The sequence below is a fragment of the Gracilinanus agilis genome, chromosome 6 (genome assembly GCF_016433145.1).
Source record: "Gracilinanus agilis isolate LMUSP501 chromosome 6, AgileGrace, whole genome shotgun sequence".
NCBI lineage: Eukaryota > Metazoa > Chordata > Mammalia > Didelphimorphia > Didelphidae > Gracilinanus > Gracilinanus agilis.
Genome location: NC_058135.1, coordinates 44,006,096 through 44,025,884, shown reverse-complemented (window position 1 = coordinate 44,025,884; position 19,789 = coordinate 44,006,096). Strand labels below are relative to the sequence as shown.

At 41.2% G+C, this 19,789-nt stretch overlaps 1 protein-coding gene across 1 annotated transcript in view; it reads left to right on the top strand.

Moving 5' to 3' along the window:
• TSPAN5 (tetraspanin 5) overlaps positions 1–15,566 on the top strand; it is a 221,452-nt gene extending 205,886 nt beyond the window's left edge. Inside the window, exons 4-8 of the mRNA XM_044680959.1 lie at positions 4,635–4,805; positions 6,986–7,111; positions 8,782–8,829; positions 8,958–9,074; positions 13,269–15,566. Coding sequence (XP_044536894.1) covers positions 4,635–4,805; positions 6,986–7,111; positions 8,782–8,829; positions 8,958–9,074; positions 13,269–13,334 — 528 coding nt within the window. The 3' untranslated portion in view covers positions 13,335–15,566. The remainder of the gene's footprint in view (positions 1–4,634; positions 4,806–6,985; positions 7,112–8,781; positions 8,830–8,957; positions 9,075–13,268) is intronic.
• Positions 15,567–19,789: the final 4,223 nt, after the last annotated feature.

Genomic DNA, 19,789 nt, shown 5'->3' with positions numbered 1-19,789 from the left:
GGGGAGGTCAAAACAAGGGAGGGGAGAAGAAGGGGGAGGGAATTCATAAGGCCTTTAAAAACAAAAAGAAGGGAAAAATAAGGGAGGGGGTAGAAAGGGAAGTTAATCAAGGGAGGGGATAAGGGATACTGGCTTAATAGCAAACCACTGGTTTAAAAGGAAATAGTATAAGAAAAAGGGGGTAGGAATAGGGGAGGAAACGAAAATGTCAGCAAATGCATAACTGATGATTATAACTCTGAATGTGAATGGGATGAACTCGCTCATAAAACGGAAGCAAATACCAGAGTGGATTAGAAACCAAAATCCTACCATATGTTGTCTACAAGAAACACATATGAGACGGGTAGACATACATAAGTTTAAGGTTCAGGGCTTGAGCAAAATCTTTTGGGCATCAAATGAGAAAAAGAAGGCAGGAGTGGCTATTATGATTTCTGACAAAGCCATAGTAAAAATAGATATGATTTAAAAAGACAGGGAAGGTCATTACATCCTGATTAAAGGCAGTATAAACAATGAGGAAATAACACTGCTCAATATGTATGCACCAAGTGGCATAGCATCCAAATTCATAAAGGAGAAACTGGCAGAGCTCAAGAAGGAAATAGATAGTAAAACCATACTAGTGGGAGATCTGAATATTCCTCTTTCAGATCTAGATAAATCAAACCAAAAAATAAGAAAGAGGTAAGAGAGGTGAATGAAGTCCTAGAAAAATTAGATTTAATTGATATGTGGAGAAAAATAAATAGGGACAAAAAGGAATACACCTTCTTTTCAGCTGCACATGGCACAATCACAAAGATTGACCATGTTATAGGGCATAGAATCATTGCAAACAAATGCGAAAGAGCAGATATAATAAATGTAACCTTCTCAGATCATAATGCAATAAAAATAATAATTAGTAAGGGCACCTGGACAGGCAAATCAAAAACTAATTGGAAATTAAATAATATGATATGGACAAATATTCGCCAAAATATAAACTGCCTAGATTAACAGCAGAAGAAATAGAATACCTAAATAATCCCATATCAGAAAAAGAAATTGAACAAGCCATCAAAGAACTCCCTAAGAAAAAATCGCCAGGGCCTGATGGATTCACAAGTGAATTCTATCAGACATTCAAAGAGCAACTAATCCCAATACTATACAAATTATTTGATATGATAAGCAAAGAAGGAGTCCTATCAAATTCCTTTTATGACACAAATATAGTACTGATTCCAAAGCCAGGGAGATCAAAAACAAAGAAAGAAAACTACAGACCAATCTCCCTAATGAACATAGATGCAAAAATCTTAAATAGAATACTAGACTCCAGCAAGTAATTAAGAAGATCATCCACCATGATCAGGTGGGATTTATACCAGGAATGCAAGGATGGTTCAACATTAGGAAAACCATCCACATAATTGACCATATCAATAGTCTAACAAACAAAAATCACATGATTATCTCAATAGATGCTGAAAAAGCCTTTGACAAAATACAGTATCCATTCCTATTGAAAACATTGAAAAGTATAGGAATAGAAGGACCTTTCCTAAAAATAATAAACAGTATATACCTAAAACCATCAACAAACATCATATGCAATGGGGATAAATTAGAAGCCTTCCCAATAAGATCAGGAGTGAAACAAGGATGCCCATTATCACCTCTATTATTCAACATAGTACTAGAAACACTATCAGTAGCAATTAGAGAAGAAAAAGAAATTGAAGGTATCAAAATAGGCAATGAGGAGACGAAGCTATCACTCTTTGCAGATGATATGATGATATACTTAAAAAGTCCCTGAGAATCAACTAAGAAGTTTGTAGAAATAATCAATAACTTTAGCAAAGTTGCAGGATACAAAATAAATCCACATAAATCATCAGCATTTCTATATATTTCCAACACATTAGAGCAGCAAGATGTAGAAAGAGAAACATCACTGAAAATCACCCTAGACAATATAAAGTACTTGGGAATGTATCTACCAAAACAAGCACAGCAATTATATGAAAACAACTACAAAACACTTTCCAAACAAATAAAACTGGATCTAAACAATTGGAAAGCCATTGATTGCTCATGGGTAGGATGAGCTAACATAATAAAAATGACCATTCTACCCAAATTAATTTACCCATTTTGCGCCATACCTATCAAACTACCAAAAAACTACTTTACTGAATTAGAAAAAAACTATAACAAATTTCATTTGGTATAACAAAAGATCAAGAATATCAAGGGAAATAATGAAAAAAAATGTGAAGGAAGGGGGCCTAGCAGTACCAGATATTAAACTATACTATAAAGCAGCAGTCATCAAAACAATATGGTACTGGTTAAGAGACAGAGAGGAGGATCAGTGGAATAGACTTGGGGTAAATGACATCAGCAAGACAGTGTATGATAAACCCAAAGAGCCCAACTTTTGGGACATGAATCCACACTATTTGACAAAAACTGCTGGGAAATTTGGAAAACAATATGGGAGAGATTAGGTTTAGATCAACACTCATACCCTACACCAAGATAAATTCAGAATGGGTGAATGACTTGAATATAAAGAGGGAAACTATAAACAAGTTAAGTGAACACAGAATAGTTTACTTGTCAGATCTGTGGGAAAGGAAAGACTTTAAAACCAAGCAAGAGTTAGAGAAAATTACAAAATGTAAATTAAATGGTTTTGATTATATTAAACTAAAAAGCTTTTGTACAAACAAAAACAATGTAGTCAAAATCAGAAGGGAAACAACAAATTGGGAAAAATCTTTATAACGAAAAACTCTGACAGGGGTCTAATCACTCAAATATACAAGGAGTTAAAGCAATTGTATAAAAAAATCAAGCCATTCCCTAATTGATAAATGGGCAAGAGACATGAATAGGCAATTTTCAGGTAAAGAAATCAAAAGTAACAACAAGCACATGAGAAAGTGTTCTAAATCTCCAATAATTAGAGAAATGCAAATCAAAACAACTCTGAGGTATCACCTCACACCTAGCAGATTGGCTAAAATGATAGAAGGGGAGAGTAATGAATGCTGGAGGGGATGTGGCAAAACTGGGATATTAATGCATTGCTGGTGGAGTTGTGAACTGATCCAACCATTCTGGTTGGCAATTTGGAATCATGCTCAAAGGGCTATAAAAGAATGCCTGCCCTTTGATCCAGTCATACCATTGCTGGGTTTGTACCCCAAAGAGATCATAGATAAACAGACTTGTACGAAAATATTTATAGCTGCGCTTTTTGTGGTGGCAAAAAACTGGAAAAGGAGGGGATGTCCTTCAATTGGGGAATGGCTGAACAAACTGTGGTATATGCGGGTGATGGAATACTATTGTGCTAAAAGGAATAATAACCTGGAGGAGTTCCATGTGAACTGGAGAGACCTCCGGGAACTGATGCAGAGCGAAAGGAGCAGAGCCAGAAGAACATTGTATACAGAGACTGATATGTGTTATTCCTGTTGGCTCCCTGAGGAGCATAGGGCCGCAACCATCTCACACCAAGGAACTCTGTTCTGGGCAACTTAATTAAATTAAATCGAGACTGATATACTGTGGTAAAATCGAATGTAATGGACTTCTGTACCAGCAGAAAGCAATGACACAGGACAGCTCTGAGAGATTTATGGTAAAGATGCTACCCACATTCAGAGGAAGGACTGCAGGAGAGGAAACATATAAGAAAAACAACTGCTTGAACGCATGGGTCGGGGTGGACATGATTGGGGATGTGGACTCGAAACTACCACACCAATGCAACTACCAACAATTTGGAAATAGGTCTTGATCAATGACACATGACAAAACCAGTGGAAATGTGCATCGGCCATGGGTGGGGGGAGTGCGGGGGGTGAAGGGGAAAGTAGGAGCATGAATCATGTAACCATGTTAAAAATGAATATTAATAAATGTTTAATAAAAAAAATACATCACAGTCCTCTAAAGGAATATGGAATCCTGACTACCATTCCAGAGGGCAGGAAAGCTCCATTATTATGATAATCTATATATTTTTTGCTTATTTATTTATCTTTAACTCTTACCTTCCATCTTAGACTCAATACTATTTATTGGTTCCAAGGCAGAAGAGCAGTAAGGGCTAGGCAATGGAGGTTAAGTGACTTTCCCAGGGTCATACAGCTAGGCAGAGTCTGAGGCTACATTTGAACCTAGGACTTCCCACATTTAGGTCTAGCTCTCAATCCACTGAGCTACTACCTACCTGCTTCAATTATTTTTCTTTTAAACACCAGTAAAGGGTCCTAGAGGTAAGGAATTGGTCATTAATAAAAGCTCTTGGCAGGAACATTAATCATGTGAATTCATTTGGACTTAATTTGGGTATAACGAGTCATTCTTGTTTGCTTATGGGCTGTGTTGGTTAATTACTGACTGGAATACCAGTGCACCTAAAATGTGATTATGGATTTTTTTTCCTCCTTCCTGAAATGTAATTTTGTTTTAATGAATCTCCAGAAAAGACGAGCATCTGCTCTGGAACTGAGTAACATTCTGAGATAATGACACGACTTCAAAAGTGAGAAGAAAGAGCCTTTTAACCAAATATGGTGAAAATAGCCATCGTAACTGTTCTCTGTGTGTGTCTTTTGTCTTAGTTTTCTGTGTTCCTGGGAATTATTTTCTTCCTGGAGCTCACTGCTGGGGTTCTGGCATTTGTTTTCAAAGATTGGATCAAAGACCAGCTGTATTTCTTTATAAACAACAACATCAGAGCTTACAGGGATGACATCGACTTACAAAACCTCATAGACTTTACCCAAGAATATGTAAGTTGGAATCTTGTTTCCTTTCAACCCAAAGCACCTATTGAATGGCTAATCCTACATAACTGCTTTCCCCTGCTTTTTGTTTTGCCAACTAAGACATCCTCTCCGTGGCCTGCTGTGTTTCTGGTCCTCTGACTTGCCCTTGGGCTGCCTCGGGTCGAATTCTGTCATTCTGATGTTTTTGGCTTGATGTGAAAAGGAAGAAGGTGGAGAAGCCATGTGGATGGGCACCTGCCATGCTGGCTGGTCTTCTCCTATTAGCAGTGCATGAGAATCAGCTGCTTGTATTTTTGAAGTTCCACCTGGGATCTAAAGATAACTGCTTTCTGGCACCTGCTTCCCCTCTTCCTTACAGCCCATAATTAGGCGGTTATGTAACTGGAAAGAAGCCCGACTTTGAAGTCAGAGGACCTGGGTTAGAATCCTGGCCTCTACCTCTTGCTGTCTCTGTGACTAGCCATGCAGGTCCCTTGTCCTCTTATTTGGTCTGTAAAACAAAGCCCTATTTAACATACAGGGGGGTGCTGTGAGGGTGAACAAAATGAGAAATGCATAGGAGACATCTTGCACTATGGTAATAACTTACAGATAATGAAAGAGCTCTGAACAGACTTGCCTTGCATAAACCATCTGAAACGTTTGCTCTCTGGCTGTGGTCTGACCTTAGTTCTCTTACTTAATTTTTAAACTTTTACCTTTCGTCTTAGACTCAATACCGTGCATTAGTTCCAAGGCAGAAGAGCAAGACGATGGGGGATCGAGTGACTTAACTAGGATCACACAGCTAGGAACTGTCTGAGGCCAGATTTGAACCCACAACCTCCGGTCCCTGGGCCTGGCTCTCAATCCACTGAGTTACCTAGCTCCTGCCCTCCATTCTCTTATTTAACGAGTAAGCCCCTGGGTAGGCACCCTGATTGTGTAGAGAGGAGGGTGACTGTCAAGAATCCCTATATTTTAACCCTGTTGTGAATCACTGTCTCCTCTCCTGGGTCTCAGTTACGTCATCGATAGAACACATTTGTAAAAAAGCACTTAATACAATGCCTGGTAAACAGCAGAAGCTACATAAATGTTTATTCCCTCTCCTCCATTCACTCATACAATGGACACAGTGGCTGACCAGACCTATAATGTCCTTTTCTTTTGATGGTTACTTTCTTTCTTGGAATCAAGAATGAGTGTTGGTTCCAAGGCAGAAGAGCAATAAGAATTAGGCAATTGGGGATAAGTGACTTGCCCGGGTCACACAGCTAGGAAGTACCTGAGGCCAGTAAGTGACTTGCCCGGGTCACACAGCTAGGAAGTACCTGAGGCCAGTCCTTTCAAGCTCCAGCATTACTATCAGCAGTTTGTGCAGTATCTGCCATAACTTCTCTGTAGTTGGCCAAGTCTTATTTGGGGACCAAAGCTCCCTCTTTCCACTCGTCATATTCTGAAGTTCTCTTTAACTGCCTTGGCTCTCCAGTTTAAAGTCAGCTTTATGTGTAGCTGGATTGCATGGCCGATACAGCAAAGTTCTGTTGCTTCTGTGATTTGTCCTGCTTTGTGTCATCCGGAAGAACCCTTCCCAATGATCAAGTGTGGCTTGACTTGGCATGACCAATACACCTGTTTGAAATGTAGTTTGCACTAGGTGGAAATTACATTCTCCATGTCTCGCTTTGTTTTCGGTTCTTCCAACCGCACCATGAGAGCCACGTGGAGCTGAATGCTTCCAGGCAGCTCTGGCCCTGAAAACTTTAGAGCAATCAAATTGTCACACTGGCCCCGTGGAATGGTGTGAGCAGCGTGCCCCAGGATAATGAAGAGAGGCTGTGGGCCAGACGCTGTTCCTTCCCTCCCACACCCAACAGGCACAGGCTCCATTTCAATTTGCACAAAATTAAATCAAGCCTGCTGGAACTTTGCTGCCTGGTTCCTTCTGGGCTGTGATGCCACTCGCCACCTTTCTTTAGCAATTGTAAACAAATGAATTAATTTTATAAGTAGTCTTGGAATTCCTTCAGAGGAGGCTTTTTTGATGGACCATTTAGGTTCAGTTTGGCTTGCAACGGCATTCTGGGGAGGCAGGAACATTGGCAGCTGGCTAGAGCAAAGTGGTGTTTCAGTGGAAATGAATGCAAGCAGGGTGGTCATCGATGAGCCAAGAGGTTCTAATTTTCTCCTGTTTGCTCTAGTGGCAGTGCTGTGGGGCTTTTGGAGCGGATGACTGGAACCTAAATATTTACTTCAATTGCACAGATTCCAATGCAAGTCGAGAACGATGTGGCGTACCATTTTCATGTTGTACTAAGGATCCTGCAGTAAGTGAATGAATATTATTGACAAACTATTGCTCATCTTCTTTACCCAAAGGGCCTTGGGGGTGAGAGAGAGAGAGAGAGAGAGAGAAGGGTTCTATTAGTCTCCTCTGGGTCAGGGCAGCTTTGTCCCTCTGCTCCTTGAAGCCTTACCTCACCTCTCTTCCCCTCTCCTGGTTCTTCAGTTCAACTCAGCATTATTATTGAGCACATACAATATGCAATGAACTGTGCTTGGTGTATGGGAGATCCAAAGAGGAACCAGACGTGGTCTCTGTCCTCAAGAACTGACAGTTTAATATGGGAGGAGAGAGACAAGTGCACAGATAACTAGAATACACGACAGGATGTGCTAGGTGCTAGGAGAGAGGGTCCAACGGTGCCATGGGAGTTCTCGGAAAGATAAAGTTATATCCAGTTTGAAAGATCAAGGAAGACTTCATAAGCAGGAGTGGAGGGGCCCCTATTTATGCTTCATTTATAGGGTGTGCTTATAGGCAGTTAAGTGCCATAATGGGTAGACTGCAGAAATTGGAATCAGAAAGACTCAAGTTCAAATTCTGTCTTAGACATAGACTAGCTGCTGTGTGGCCCTACATATATTATTTAATCTCTGACATCATCTGTAAAATGGAGATAATAATAGCACCTATCTCTCAGGATTGTTCTGAGGATTGTGAACACACACACACGCATGCACACACGCATGCACACATACATACACAGATAAAAAGCTTTGCAAACCATAAATACCAGTTGATGCTGTTATCGTTGTTACCTTCACATGTGGCTGTTTTGATGAACTCTCTGCTTTAGCTGGGTGTCTCTTGCTCTTTCTTCCCTCAAGATGGGGACATAGTGAGAGAACTAATTACTTGTGTTGACTGTCAGATGGACAGGCCACTGTTGACACATTTCATTCTAGAACTATGCAATAAGATTCTCTTATCAGATGCTTTCCTTTCTAGAGATTTTAGACCCAAATCAGGCAGTTTTCTTATTATCTCATTATTACGATGGGATTATCTAGCTTTGCCTTCTCAGCAAGGAAGGCCCACCTTTGCTAGAGGCAACCCCATCTTACTTTAGAGCAGCTCAGATTATTTAGTTTTTCATAGGGTCTGGGCTAAATTGACCTTTTTGCAAGTTCCACTTATGGCTTCTGGCTTTCCTCATCTATCATTCTCCCCAGCCCACGCCTAAGCCTCACCTAGTAGTGCTGGTGTTAATGGGGTGAGAGCAAGGGTGGGATGTAAGTGGTTTTTACTGGCAGACTCGATTGTTAAATTGTCATTGTGAACATTCGCACCTCGGAAATAGCTAGGAAGCAAGGTTTGATTTACTGCTTAATTTTGATTGTTTATGTTTAAGAAAAGTGACAGAGAAAATGTTAATAATACGAATTAAATCTAAAAGTATATCCCAGGCATCAGAGTACCAGTTGTTAAACTTTTACCAGAAGATTCCTGGGTGAAAGGTTCTTTTTATCTTCCCTTATGGAAAAAGCCAGTACATAGGCAGTTCTGGGGCCAGAGAGATGGTTTTCCCTTCTAGCTCTATTCTTCTATGATCCTACTGAGCCTCCCAGCTCTTTTCCTAAACCATAATCAGTGTCTCTGTTTGGTGGTATCTCTTTAACAAGGAGAAACTTCTCTGTTCCTTTTTCCCATCAGGAAGATGTCATCAACACTCAATGTGGATATGATGCCAGGCAAAAACCAGTAAGTAGAATTTTTTGTTGTTCTTGTCTAGCACAAAGACCTTTTTTCCTTAAACAACTGAATCCTTAAATACTACTTGGAACCAAAAGAGGACCTGTGACATTCTCCTTTTCTTATCTTTTGTGAAGGAGGTCGATCAACAGATTGTCATCTACACAAAAGGCTGTGTTCCCCAGTTTGAAAAGTGGTTGCAAGACAACTTAACCATAGTGGCTGGTATTTTCATAGGCATTGCATTGCTTCAGGTAAGTAAGACCTTCTTTATTAGGGTTGGTCTTCTTGTAGAATTGTTGCGAGGGATTCCACATGGAGATGCCCTCCACAGATCCAGAAGTGCATCCCTTCAGAAACTTCATGATTTAGATAATTGCCTGGGAAAGTAGAATGTTAAGTGACTTAGCTTGGTGTCAGAGGAAGGATTTGAACCCAGATCTTCCAACTGAAGCCAGCCTTCTCATTACTTTGCTCTTTTGAAACAATATTATAAGGGCCCCTCCCTTATAAAAACTAGTAGAAGATTGCTCCTCAAAGTCATCTCTGATTTCATTCTTTTAAACTAGAGCCAAGAGGTCAAGGGTAGTAGTCAGAGGATATTAATTTTTACATGATTTCACTCTCATTTCTAGAAGACTTTGCTTTATCCAGCTACTTACTGTCAACGCAGGTATTTTACAAATCTAGATCTGCCCTGATTTAAGAAAGCTCAATAGAATGAAAAATAAGACAAACAGAACTATCAGGTGGGCAATTTATTCATATTAAACATGGAATTTATAAAATGATTCACAGTAGGGTTACCTTAAGTGATAACCCCTCCAAGTAAAATGCAATTTAGTTTACATATATTTTAGGAACACCTCTTTGGGGTAAAGCAAGGCACACTAGAACTTGTAGTCCTCCCCTGGCAATTCAATCTTTATCTATCTATCCATCTATCTATCCGTCTATGTATGTATGTATGTATGTATGTATGTAGATATCCATCCAGCTATCCATCTATCTATCCATCTATCTATCCATCTGTCTGTCTGTCTGTCTGTCTGTCTGTCCGTCCGTCTGTCCGCCCATCTGTCCGTCTGTCTGTCTGTCATGCCAACCTTAGAGGCAGGAAAAAAAGAGACTAAAGAGATGCTAAGTGTTCCCTCACTAAAGTAACAACAAATGCACCTGCATGTTTTTCTCAGGACTAATCCTTTGTTTTTATGCTATTTTGTACTCGATGTTTTATATGATAATTTGGCTCACTTCAATTCAAGATGAATTTTTCAGGCACTTACTATGTGCCAGGCATTCTACATAGCACTGGGGATACAGAGGCAAAAACCAAATAACTCCTGCCCGTAAGGAGCTTACATTTGACTGGAGAGAAACATAAGACTTTACAAATATCTCATTTTATGCACAAAATACCTAGGAGGTAGGTGTTATTATTATCCCTATTTTATAGATGAGGAAACTGAGACAAACAGACATTAAGTGACTTATCCAGGGTCATACAGCTAGTAAATGTCTGTGGCCAGATTTAAATACTGGGCTTCCTGATTCTGGCTGTAGTATCCACTGCACCACCTTCCTGCTTCAAATCAGAGATTGGGACAGCTGAGCCTGGTAAGGAGTGAGGGATTGCAAGAGGGAGTAGTAAAGAGGGGAGGAAGCAGGACACAGCCTGTGTGAGGGCACAGAGATGGGTAATCAATCAATTTAGAATGGTTGGAGCCAGGCAGGGTAGGGCTTTCAATGCCAAAGCGCAGAGTTTAGATTTTTTCTTTTTCTTTTCTTTTTTTTAAACCCTTAACTTCTGTGTATTGTCTCATAGATGGAAGATTGGTAAGGGTGGGCAATGGAGGTCAAGTGACTTGCCCAGGGTCACACAGCTGGAAAGTGTCTGAGGCCAGATTTTAACCTAGGACCTCCCGTCTCTGGGCCTGACTCTCAATCCACTGAACTACCCAGCTGCCCCTAGAGTTTAGATTTTATCCTAAATACAAGAAGAGTTTCTTAAGTAAGAGAAGGAGTGATATGGTTGGACCTGTTCTGTAGAAATATCCTTTTGGCAGCTGTGAGGAAAATTGTTGTGGAAATGGAGAGGCTGTGGGCATAGTTCATTGGAACTGTGCTAAATTAGGATAACTGTGGTGTGAGTGGAAAGAAGTGCCTACATTCAAGTGATATTGTAAGGGAAGAATAAGCATGATGGTATCTGGTTTGGGTAAAGAAGAGGAAATATTGATAAAGAGTATCCCTATATTCTTTTCTTTTCCTTCTTTTTTTTAATACCCTTACCTTCCATCTTAGAATCAAAACTGTGTATTGTCTCAAGGCAGAAGAGTGGTAAGGGCTAGGCAAGGGGAAGGTCAAATGACTTGCCCAGGGTCATACAGGTAGGAAGGGTCTGAGGTCAGATTTGAACCTAGGACCTCCTGTCTGTAGGCCTGGCCTTCAATCCATTGAGCTACCTAGCTTCTTCTTCTTCTTTTTTTTTTTAATTGCAAACTTAAATAGCACATGTTTTCATATACTTTAGAGTCTTTTGTTTTTGTTTTTAAAATATCTATTTTAACAGAGTAACAAAACAGTTCTTTTCATTTGTATCTCCTGTATTTGTATTGTACATTTTGAAAAAATGGTTTATTAATGATTTTTTTAAAAATCTGTCACTACCCATTAGCCTTCCCTGGCCTGCCATTATCTTTCTCCCACAGAAGCTCTCCTTTATAATAAACGCTTAGAGGCCAACAAAACAAATCCACACATCGGCCATGTTTGAGAATGCATCAGTCTGTATTGTTATTCTGTTCTCTTTCTTTCCAGATGTCAGATATGTTTCTGTCAGTCTTGTTGTGGCTTTGATGGCAGTTCTGAAGTCTTTCTAACTTGTTTTCCTTCATCTTATTGGTGTCATCATGCAAATTTCCCTTTTCTTGCTGATTTCAATCTGCATCAGTTTGTTCATCTTCATGAATTTTTCTGAATCTCCCACTCCTCTTAATTTTGTTGTAATAATATTCTTTTCCATATTTCTTCCCTCCCTCCCTCCATCCCTCCATACTTCCCTCCCTCCCTTCCTTTCTTCCTTCCTTCTTTCCTTCCTTTCTATTGCTGAAATAAACTCTAGCTAGCTAGATTTTTAGCAAAGCACTTGATAAAACCTGTTGTGATTCCTTTGCACAAGATAGAGAGATGTGGGCCAGCGGATAGTATAATTCCAAAGATTCAGAAATGCTTCAAATTGTTCCATGCCAATATGGCAAGGATTGTCTGAGCACTCTGTGCTTGTTTCACCAGTGCCTGGGATAAAGCTGGAGATGACTCTCCATTCAGCATCTCTTTGGAGGCTACAAAGCCCTAAGAGGAATGGCCAAAATCCTGGAGGCAGGGACCAGGCACCCCCAGGGGCTACAAGAAGCTTATCAAGGGAGTAGTAGCTAGGAATTATATAGTAACTAGCCTAGATAAAGTATTTTAAGGTTAATAAAGGACTTTTAAAATCACAAAACCCTGTGATGAGGTAAGTATCATTATTATCCCTGTTTTATAGATGAGGAAATTGAGACCTACCAGGGTAATTGACTTGCCACAGCTAGGAAGTGTCTAAGGTCAAATTTGAACCCAGATCCTCCTGGCTCCCTGTGCTACCTTGCTGCCCCTATAACTTGTCTTCACAAGCCATAAAATGGATGCTTTAGCTAGTTTGGTACTTTGGACAAATTGTTTGATACTCTCTGGGACTTGATTTATCTACCTAAGTAATGAGGCATCTGTGCTAGTTGATTTCTTCCACCTATAATGGCCTATAACAGTCTATAACCTACGATGCTTGAGTTCCTTCATAGCTCAGGTACTCTTCAAGTTAGCATTTGCAATTCTGGAAGCATCATCATCATCATCATCATCATGTCATTTATAATGGCATTTATATATCTTTTGAAAGAGTTTTTTTCTATGAGATGATATGACATCTCACTTGATCCAAAGTTTGATGTTTCAATTTGGAAGAACAGACCACATATGTGACAGGATAGTAGAGGTATTAAGGATGTTAGAGTGTGTCGAGTCTAACCTCTCTCAGCTTTGGCTTTCACTTCTTTTGTTTTTAGGTTTTCAAAGAGCACATTTCACTCCTTTTTTGCCACCGCCCCTTCCCCACATCCAAGAAAAAGAAAACAAAATAAAACTGTAACAAATAGTTGTAGTCAAACAAAATAAATTCCCTCTTGGACATAAGTCTCATTTTTCATTTTTCCCCCCATCTCCCACCTGCCTGAAAATGGGTAGTGTCTTTTACCGTAGGTCTGATGGCATTGCTTTCTCCTTCATGAGGGCTTAAAGCTAAAACAGAGAGCTCCTGTCCTGATAGAGCTGGTCATGATAGGGCTGCACTTAGTCCCAGGAAACCCCATCACTCCCTCTGATGCTTTTGCTCTTTCTTCTTTTCTCAGATTTTTGGGATATGCCTAGCCCAGAATTTGGTTAGTGACATTGAAGCTGTCAGGGCCAGCTGGTAGAACTGCTGAATGAACTGACCACTGTAAGACACTGGACTCCTGAGACCCTGCCCTGCCTCCAGTCTGCTATGCTGATGCCAAGCTCCAACCACACTGACAATGCTTGCAATCTGTAGTCGCAAAGACTGGTATTGCCATGAAATTGCTTCTGTGGGGGTGAACCTGGGGAGGGTTATTAGGACCTGCTGCTCACTGACAGATTTCAATTTTAAAAACAAAAATGACCCATTGGAAAGCTGTTGAACCGTGCATCTACTGTAGCCAGGGTTTGTGAACAGTTGGACACTTACCAAAAAGAAAACTCAAACAGATGTGCGTAAATTGAAATAGAACTACATTGTGATCTGGGAGAAATGCTCTTTTTCTCTCCTTGTGTTATTTGAGGGCTGTCAGAGGTGCTAGAAGGAGTTTTGTATCTTCAGTGTACCCAGAAAGACCAGTCATTGTGTCATCAAAGGAAAAGGAACTGCTATCTTTTCTAAAACCAATTGAGAGGCAATTTTTTCCCCCATCTTCATTCTACACATTAAGAAACTTTTAAGAACCAAGAAGAAATCAAGAAGAAAACTTGGGTCTTTTCAGTGTCTTGGTCCAGAATTTGAGAACAGAGTCCTTAAATAACTTGTGAGAAGCATCACCTGCCATTCCAGCTTCTTCTCTCATTGCCAGGAAAGGGAATCCATATGACATCTGTACTGAGCCAGTGGGTTGGAAGACTTCAGGATGCCATATCTTAGCCGAGCAATCTTCTTAAGCAAGCATGGGGTTTATTTCAAAAGGAAATAGAAGAAATTGTGTTCATTGAAATGGTGTAACCTAATCTCCTCCCCTCCCTACCCCCCCCAAATCATTTGCTGTATTTCTTGGAAACTTCTGGAATACTCTTTATTTGGGGCTTATGGGGCTACAGTTCTTTCAGATTTTCCTTTACAATATCTTCTTCTTCAGCTGAAACTTTGATTTTTCCTTTTTTAATAATTCTTACCTGCATGCATTGCAACTTGAGATCCACCAGCCAGGAATCCCTCTCCTCACATCCCAAACACTCCCAGAAATATTTCAAACTGTAATCTGGTCAGAAATGGCCCATTTGTTTTTTTCAGTGCAAGGCCGTGAGAAGTTCTGGCTCATTCCCCCATCCTTGAAGTGAAGGAATCAGCCTTGACACACAAAATGCTTCCAGGAACTCAGCCACGTTGTCCCTGGGGTCTTTTCTCATGACCCCTCCCCCTCTCAACTCCTTCCTTCCTACCTATCTTCTTTCCTTCCTTCCTTCCTTCCTTCCCCCAAATAGAATTAAATACCAATGGGAAGCAGCACTAACAGACTCAAAAGGCCTGTCTTCTTTTTTCTAATGAAAAGAAAGAAATCATGTGTGTGGTCTGCATTTACCTCCGTCCTCTTCCAGGGGACTTAACAGCTAGAATGATAATGAAGCACAAGTATCAGGAGCCAGGACTGCCATATAAGCCTGGAGGAGGGACCCTATGACATTGTCTTGGTGCTGCCGCCCCAACATGACCCAGTGCCAGTAAGAAGGCCATAGAAAGCCTCCAGGCTTTCATCCAGCAGTTTCTGTATGTCTAGCAGGGCATTTCCCTCCCCCCCCCCCCCGGGCAGCAGGGATGCTACAGGTGCCAGGGACCTTCTGTATAGCATGCCCCATCTTTAGATTGCCATTTGGCAAGCCAGCACACTTTGGAGAGAGAGATTGAGCTTGTGTTTTTCTCTTTTGGCCCACCCTGTCTCAACCCTGGGTATTATCAATTTTCCAGATGCTCATAAAAAGAGAAAGAAAATACCCTATCCACAACCTTCTTCTAAATAGTAATCTCTTCCATTTTGGGGTGTGTGTGTGTATGGGTATGCATGAGTGTGTGTTCTCTATCTATACTTCTATTGTTAGATAGAAAGGTTCATTCCATGTCCGAGAGATACACAATGACCACAGTCCATCTCCAGTCCCCAGATCAACATTTAGTCACACATCATCCCATGGCAGTGAAGACTTGAGCCCTCCAAGTTGCACTTTTGCCTTTTTCCATGAATTACCTCATGAACTCCATTCACCCTTAGACTCATCGTCAGCCAACATCCCACCCTTCAGTGAAAGCAGCAAAACACCAACAGCAAGTCTATATGAGCTTCCTTTTTTTTATCCCCTATTATTTTTTTACACTTGGGAAGTGTTTGTAATAAAGATCATCCTTAATAAACCTGGTTCCATCTTTCCACAGTGTCACGTTATTCTTCACATTCCCCTTAGGAAGTTGCACTGACTTCCTGATTCACTTTCCCTTAGGGTGGGCTAGAGGGAGAGAGAAGACCCCATTTCACCTGCCATTGCTGTAGTTACCTGGAATGGACGTCCGGAGCCTGGAATTTGTCAGAGATGTAGTCCAAGAGCCAGTCTGATTGCACTCTCGGACCACTGTCCTGCAGGCCCTCCACCAAAGTTGGGAAAATGCTAATGAAACTATTCAGAGAGGATGATTTTGATTTTTCTGGAAAGTTTAAAGTATTTTCTTGGACTCTGTCTTTTATTGCTTTGAACATCCTAGTTAAAGCAGCCCTTCTTCATTCCACTGGTCCATAGTACTAATTGATTTAGCCCTTCACATAGGGTGGGATGACTAACCTCTCTACCTATTCTTTAACTGTCATAGCTGTACCATGGTTACATTCTTTATGGCTACTGTTAATTATTATGGGGGGGGGCAGCTAGGTGTCTCAATGCATTGAAAGTCTGGCATAGAGACAGTAGGTCTTGGGTTCAAATATGATCTCAGACACTTCCTAGCTGTGTGACCCTGGGCAAGTCTCGACCTCCATTGCCTAACTTTCCTGCTCTTCTTCCTTGGAACCATTATACAGTATTGATTCCAAGATGGAAGGTAAGGCCTTAAAAAATTATTATTCTTTATAGTTCTGGAGAGACAGTGTGATTTAATGGACAAAGAGTTGTCCTCCAAACCCCAGAAGACCTAAATACCACTGCCTCATATTGGCTGTGTAACTGTGGGCAAGTCATTTAACATAGTGCTCTTTTAAGACTATTATGCTCACCAAGGACCAGTTCCTACACCTATTTATAACTTTACTACTCCCCCCCCCCTTTAAAGATTCTAATACTTTCTCAAGAAGTGTCTAAGATGTAGGTCAGCTGACTTTTTTCTCATGCAAAATATATAGAGTTGCATTTGCTGGAGGATGGGATGGAAATATTTTAGGAGTGAGCTTTCCATTGGCTGTCTTACACAGATCCACTCAGACCCTGTTTCCAGCCCCAGTGAAAAGAAGCCCCATGAAGTCTATGGCCAGGGACAATGGAGATACTGAATACTGGTGACCTAAAAGGCCCTTTCCAGCTCTTTGCTTTTGGATTTCATTCTGAGGAACCCTTCTCCAGGGAGATATCTTTTAGACCTCCGAAGAAGACCTGGGCACTTCTCCATGAAAACTGGCCAATCGATTTTCATTTCTGGCACCCTCCTTTAAGGCAACGAGTGTGGTGGTGGTGGTGGTGGTGGCTGTGGTGGTATTTGTTTCCAAGCCCTTTCTTTCTCTGCTGGTGGGGTGCCAAGTCCTTTGAGCCACAGGGGAAATGATGTGTATTGGTCTTTCTGTGGTGGTAAGGAGAAAAAAAATGCCTCCAGAGCCTGCAGGTAACAATAAGTGAGGTGCTTGAGCCCCTGAGGATGGAGAGGGAGTACTTTAGATATCAGTGATAGCCAGGTACGAATTTAGAAGATTCTTCCCAAGCTGCCCTCCCCTTTTTGGGTAGTTTCTTATTTGCTGTTCCAATGAGAGCATTCGAAAGCCTGGTTTAAGGAATTCAAAAAATGAAACATTCCTTAAAGACACTTCACTGCATTAGTTCCTCTACCACCGTCTCTACTTCTACAGACAAGGATTTTTTGTTTTATTGCTTGTTTAGTATGAGATGCTTTCCAGATGATGAAGGCCTCCCTAAGTCAGTGCATGCCAAGCTAGAACTAAACCTGGACACAAACCACCCTCCTCAGAGGACTGACACCAGCCTTGATCTATGGGGCAGGCTGGCCAGCAGATTTTTCCCCCATATCAGTACACTCTGCAAATAAAACAAGAAGGACTGCTTCTTTGCGCTTCATCCAGTTGCGTCCTGTGAAGGGGAGGCACAGAATTTGGGCGTGTTTCTTTTTGTTTTGTTTTGTTTTCCAATTTGGAAAAAAATGGGTCCTTTCTAAGCTTTTAGTGAGCAACTGATTTGGAATCGGAACGCTTGGTTGTCCTGCCCTCTAGTGTCCGTGGTAGAGCATTACATGTGACTGGAGCTACCAGCTCTGTTCAATATCCCAGTTGGGATAATATGTGGTTGGAGTGAGCCTCATGGAGCTTCAGGCAACACTAATCTGTATGGAGAGGGTGTGTATGTCCTGTGTCGGCCCCTCTAGAGTGGATCTGGGCTCCCAGCATCTGTTGCCTTGTTTATAATGTGGAGATTCAGATAGCTAATATTTCTTGTCATATAAAGGTCCCGAGAAAGCACCAGCACTTCCCTTGGGGCTTCTGACCTCTCTGTGCCTATACTGGTTGCTGCTGGGACTTAATTAGGCTACTGCCCTGGCATTGTGCATTCCTCAAAGCCCCTTCCCAACACCCCCCACCATCACTTTCTTCCCCATCCTCCCTCCCCCCTGGTGCTTTGCTCTCCAATGCCCTCATAAGTCATTGTTTCTATCTATCTTGTAGCACTTTACAAATGACCTTAGTGGAGCTCCCAGAGTATCAGCCTTTAAGGCTCTTTGTACACTTCTGGATCAAGAGTTGGAGGGCTTGACTCTCCAGTAGATGGCTGGGCCACTTGAACAAACCACTTTATCTCTCTGGCCACAGGGTTGTGAGGAAAGAGCTCCCCAGACCTCCAAGTGCTCAGAAAATTGAACTGGTTGCCTCTTGCCTTCTAATGTTTCTCAAGGAACCACAAAAAGATTTCTCTGTTCATCTGGCATGTAATGCCTACACATATCATACATGTTACAATATCAATCCTCCCCCCCTTTCTTTCTCTCTCTCTCTCTCTCTTTCTCTCTCTCTCTCTCTCTCTCTCTCTCTCTCTCTCTCTCTCTCTCTCTCTCTCTCACACACACACACACACACACACACACACACACACACACACACTTTAGTGGGATTGTTGAGTTTAAGAGATTTGTGGAAGGGACTGAATGTTGTGCTAGTTTCATGTCAATTTTCATCTAACCTCTTTTCCCAACTGACATTGCTTCTGGAAAAGTGGTGAGTTGTGCCCAGTTTCCTTTGGTTGACTGTTTTTTTTTTAACTACATTTTTATTGATTTATTTTGTCTTTACCTCCATTTGTCATCACCTAAATCACCTACATTTTCTAAGATCCCCTTCCCTGCTATCTCTTTTCCATTTATAGTTGAAAAAAAGGAAAAGAAAACATAACATTGTTTTGTGTCAATACAAGACTCCATCGTTTCTTTCCAGGACTTGCTGTGAGAACCTCCTGATTGGTCTCCCAATATTGAGTCTCTCTCCTCCCTTTTTACAGCTGGCAAAATCCACTTGCTCATGCACAGGTGTGACTGTGTCTCTCTCCTGTTCAGAAGCCTTCAGGACTGTAGGATTTCCTGGCATCTAAAGCCCTCCCCAACCTGCTACCAACCTCTCACTTTCTGTTGCTGCTCTTCACAGATTCTTCCTTTTAGCCAAGCTTGATGACTTGCAGTTCCCCAATATTATCCTTCTGTAATCTATGTCTGCATTCTTAGAGGCTGTCCCCTGGGCCCACAATAAACTCCAACTGCATTGCTATCTGTTGAAATACTAACCTTCCCTCAAGGTCCAGCTCAGGTGCTACCTCCTCTAAGCAGACTCCCTTGATCTCAGGCTTCTCTTTCTTTTCTTTCCTTTCCTTTTTTTTCTTCTCTCTCTCTCTCTCTCTCTCTCTCTCTCTCTCTCTCTCTCTCTCTCTCTGCACTTTGTCTGAACCTCTTGCCCCTCTTACCTATTCTCCTGTCTCCTGCATACCTGTGCATGTGTCTTCCCCTCCTTGTTAAATTATAAACTCTGAGAGCGGGGTTTATCTCCTCCTCTTCACTTTTGTATACCCGCCTAATAAATGTGTGTTGAATGCATTTGAATATGTTGACTATATCCTCGAATTGTTGCTTTATATTTGTGAATTTGGAAAGCAACAAGGCTACTGGAGGGTACCATTAAAAGTGGATTGCATGTCATTAGATGTGTACTTGGAATTTTGGGGGGTTTACCAGTTGGCTGTCTTCAATGGAAGGCAGTGAAAGCAATGGGAGGGCTATTGACAGATGTCCAGTGGGATATTTCAATTATATGTGGTATTGTGTCCTCTTTGATTTAAATGGATGGAACGGAACCTTTCTATGGAAAAGGCTATGTTGACACTGCTTCTTACTATTCATTTTAAG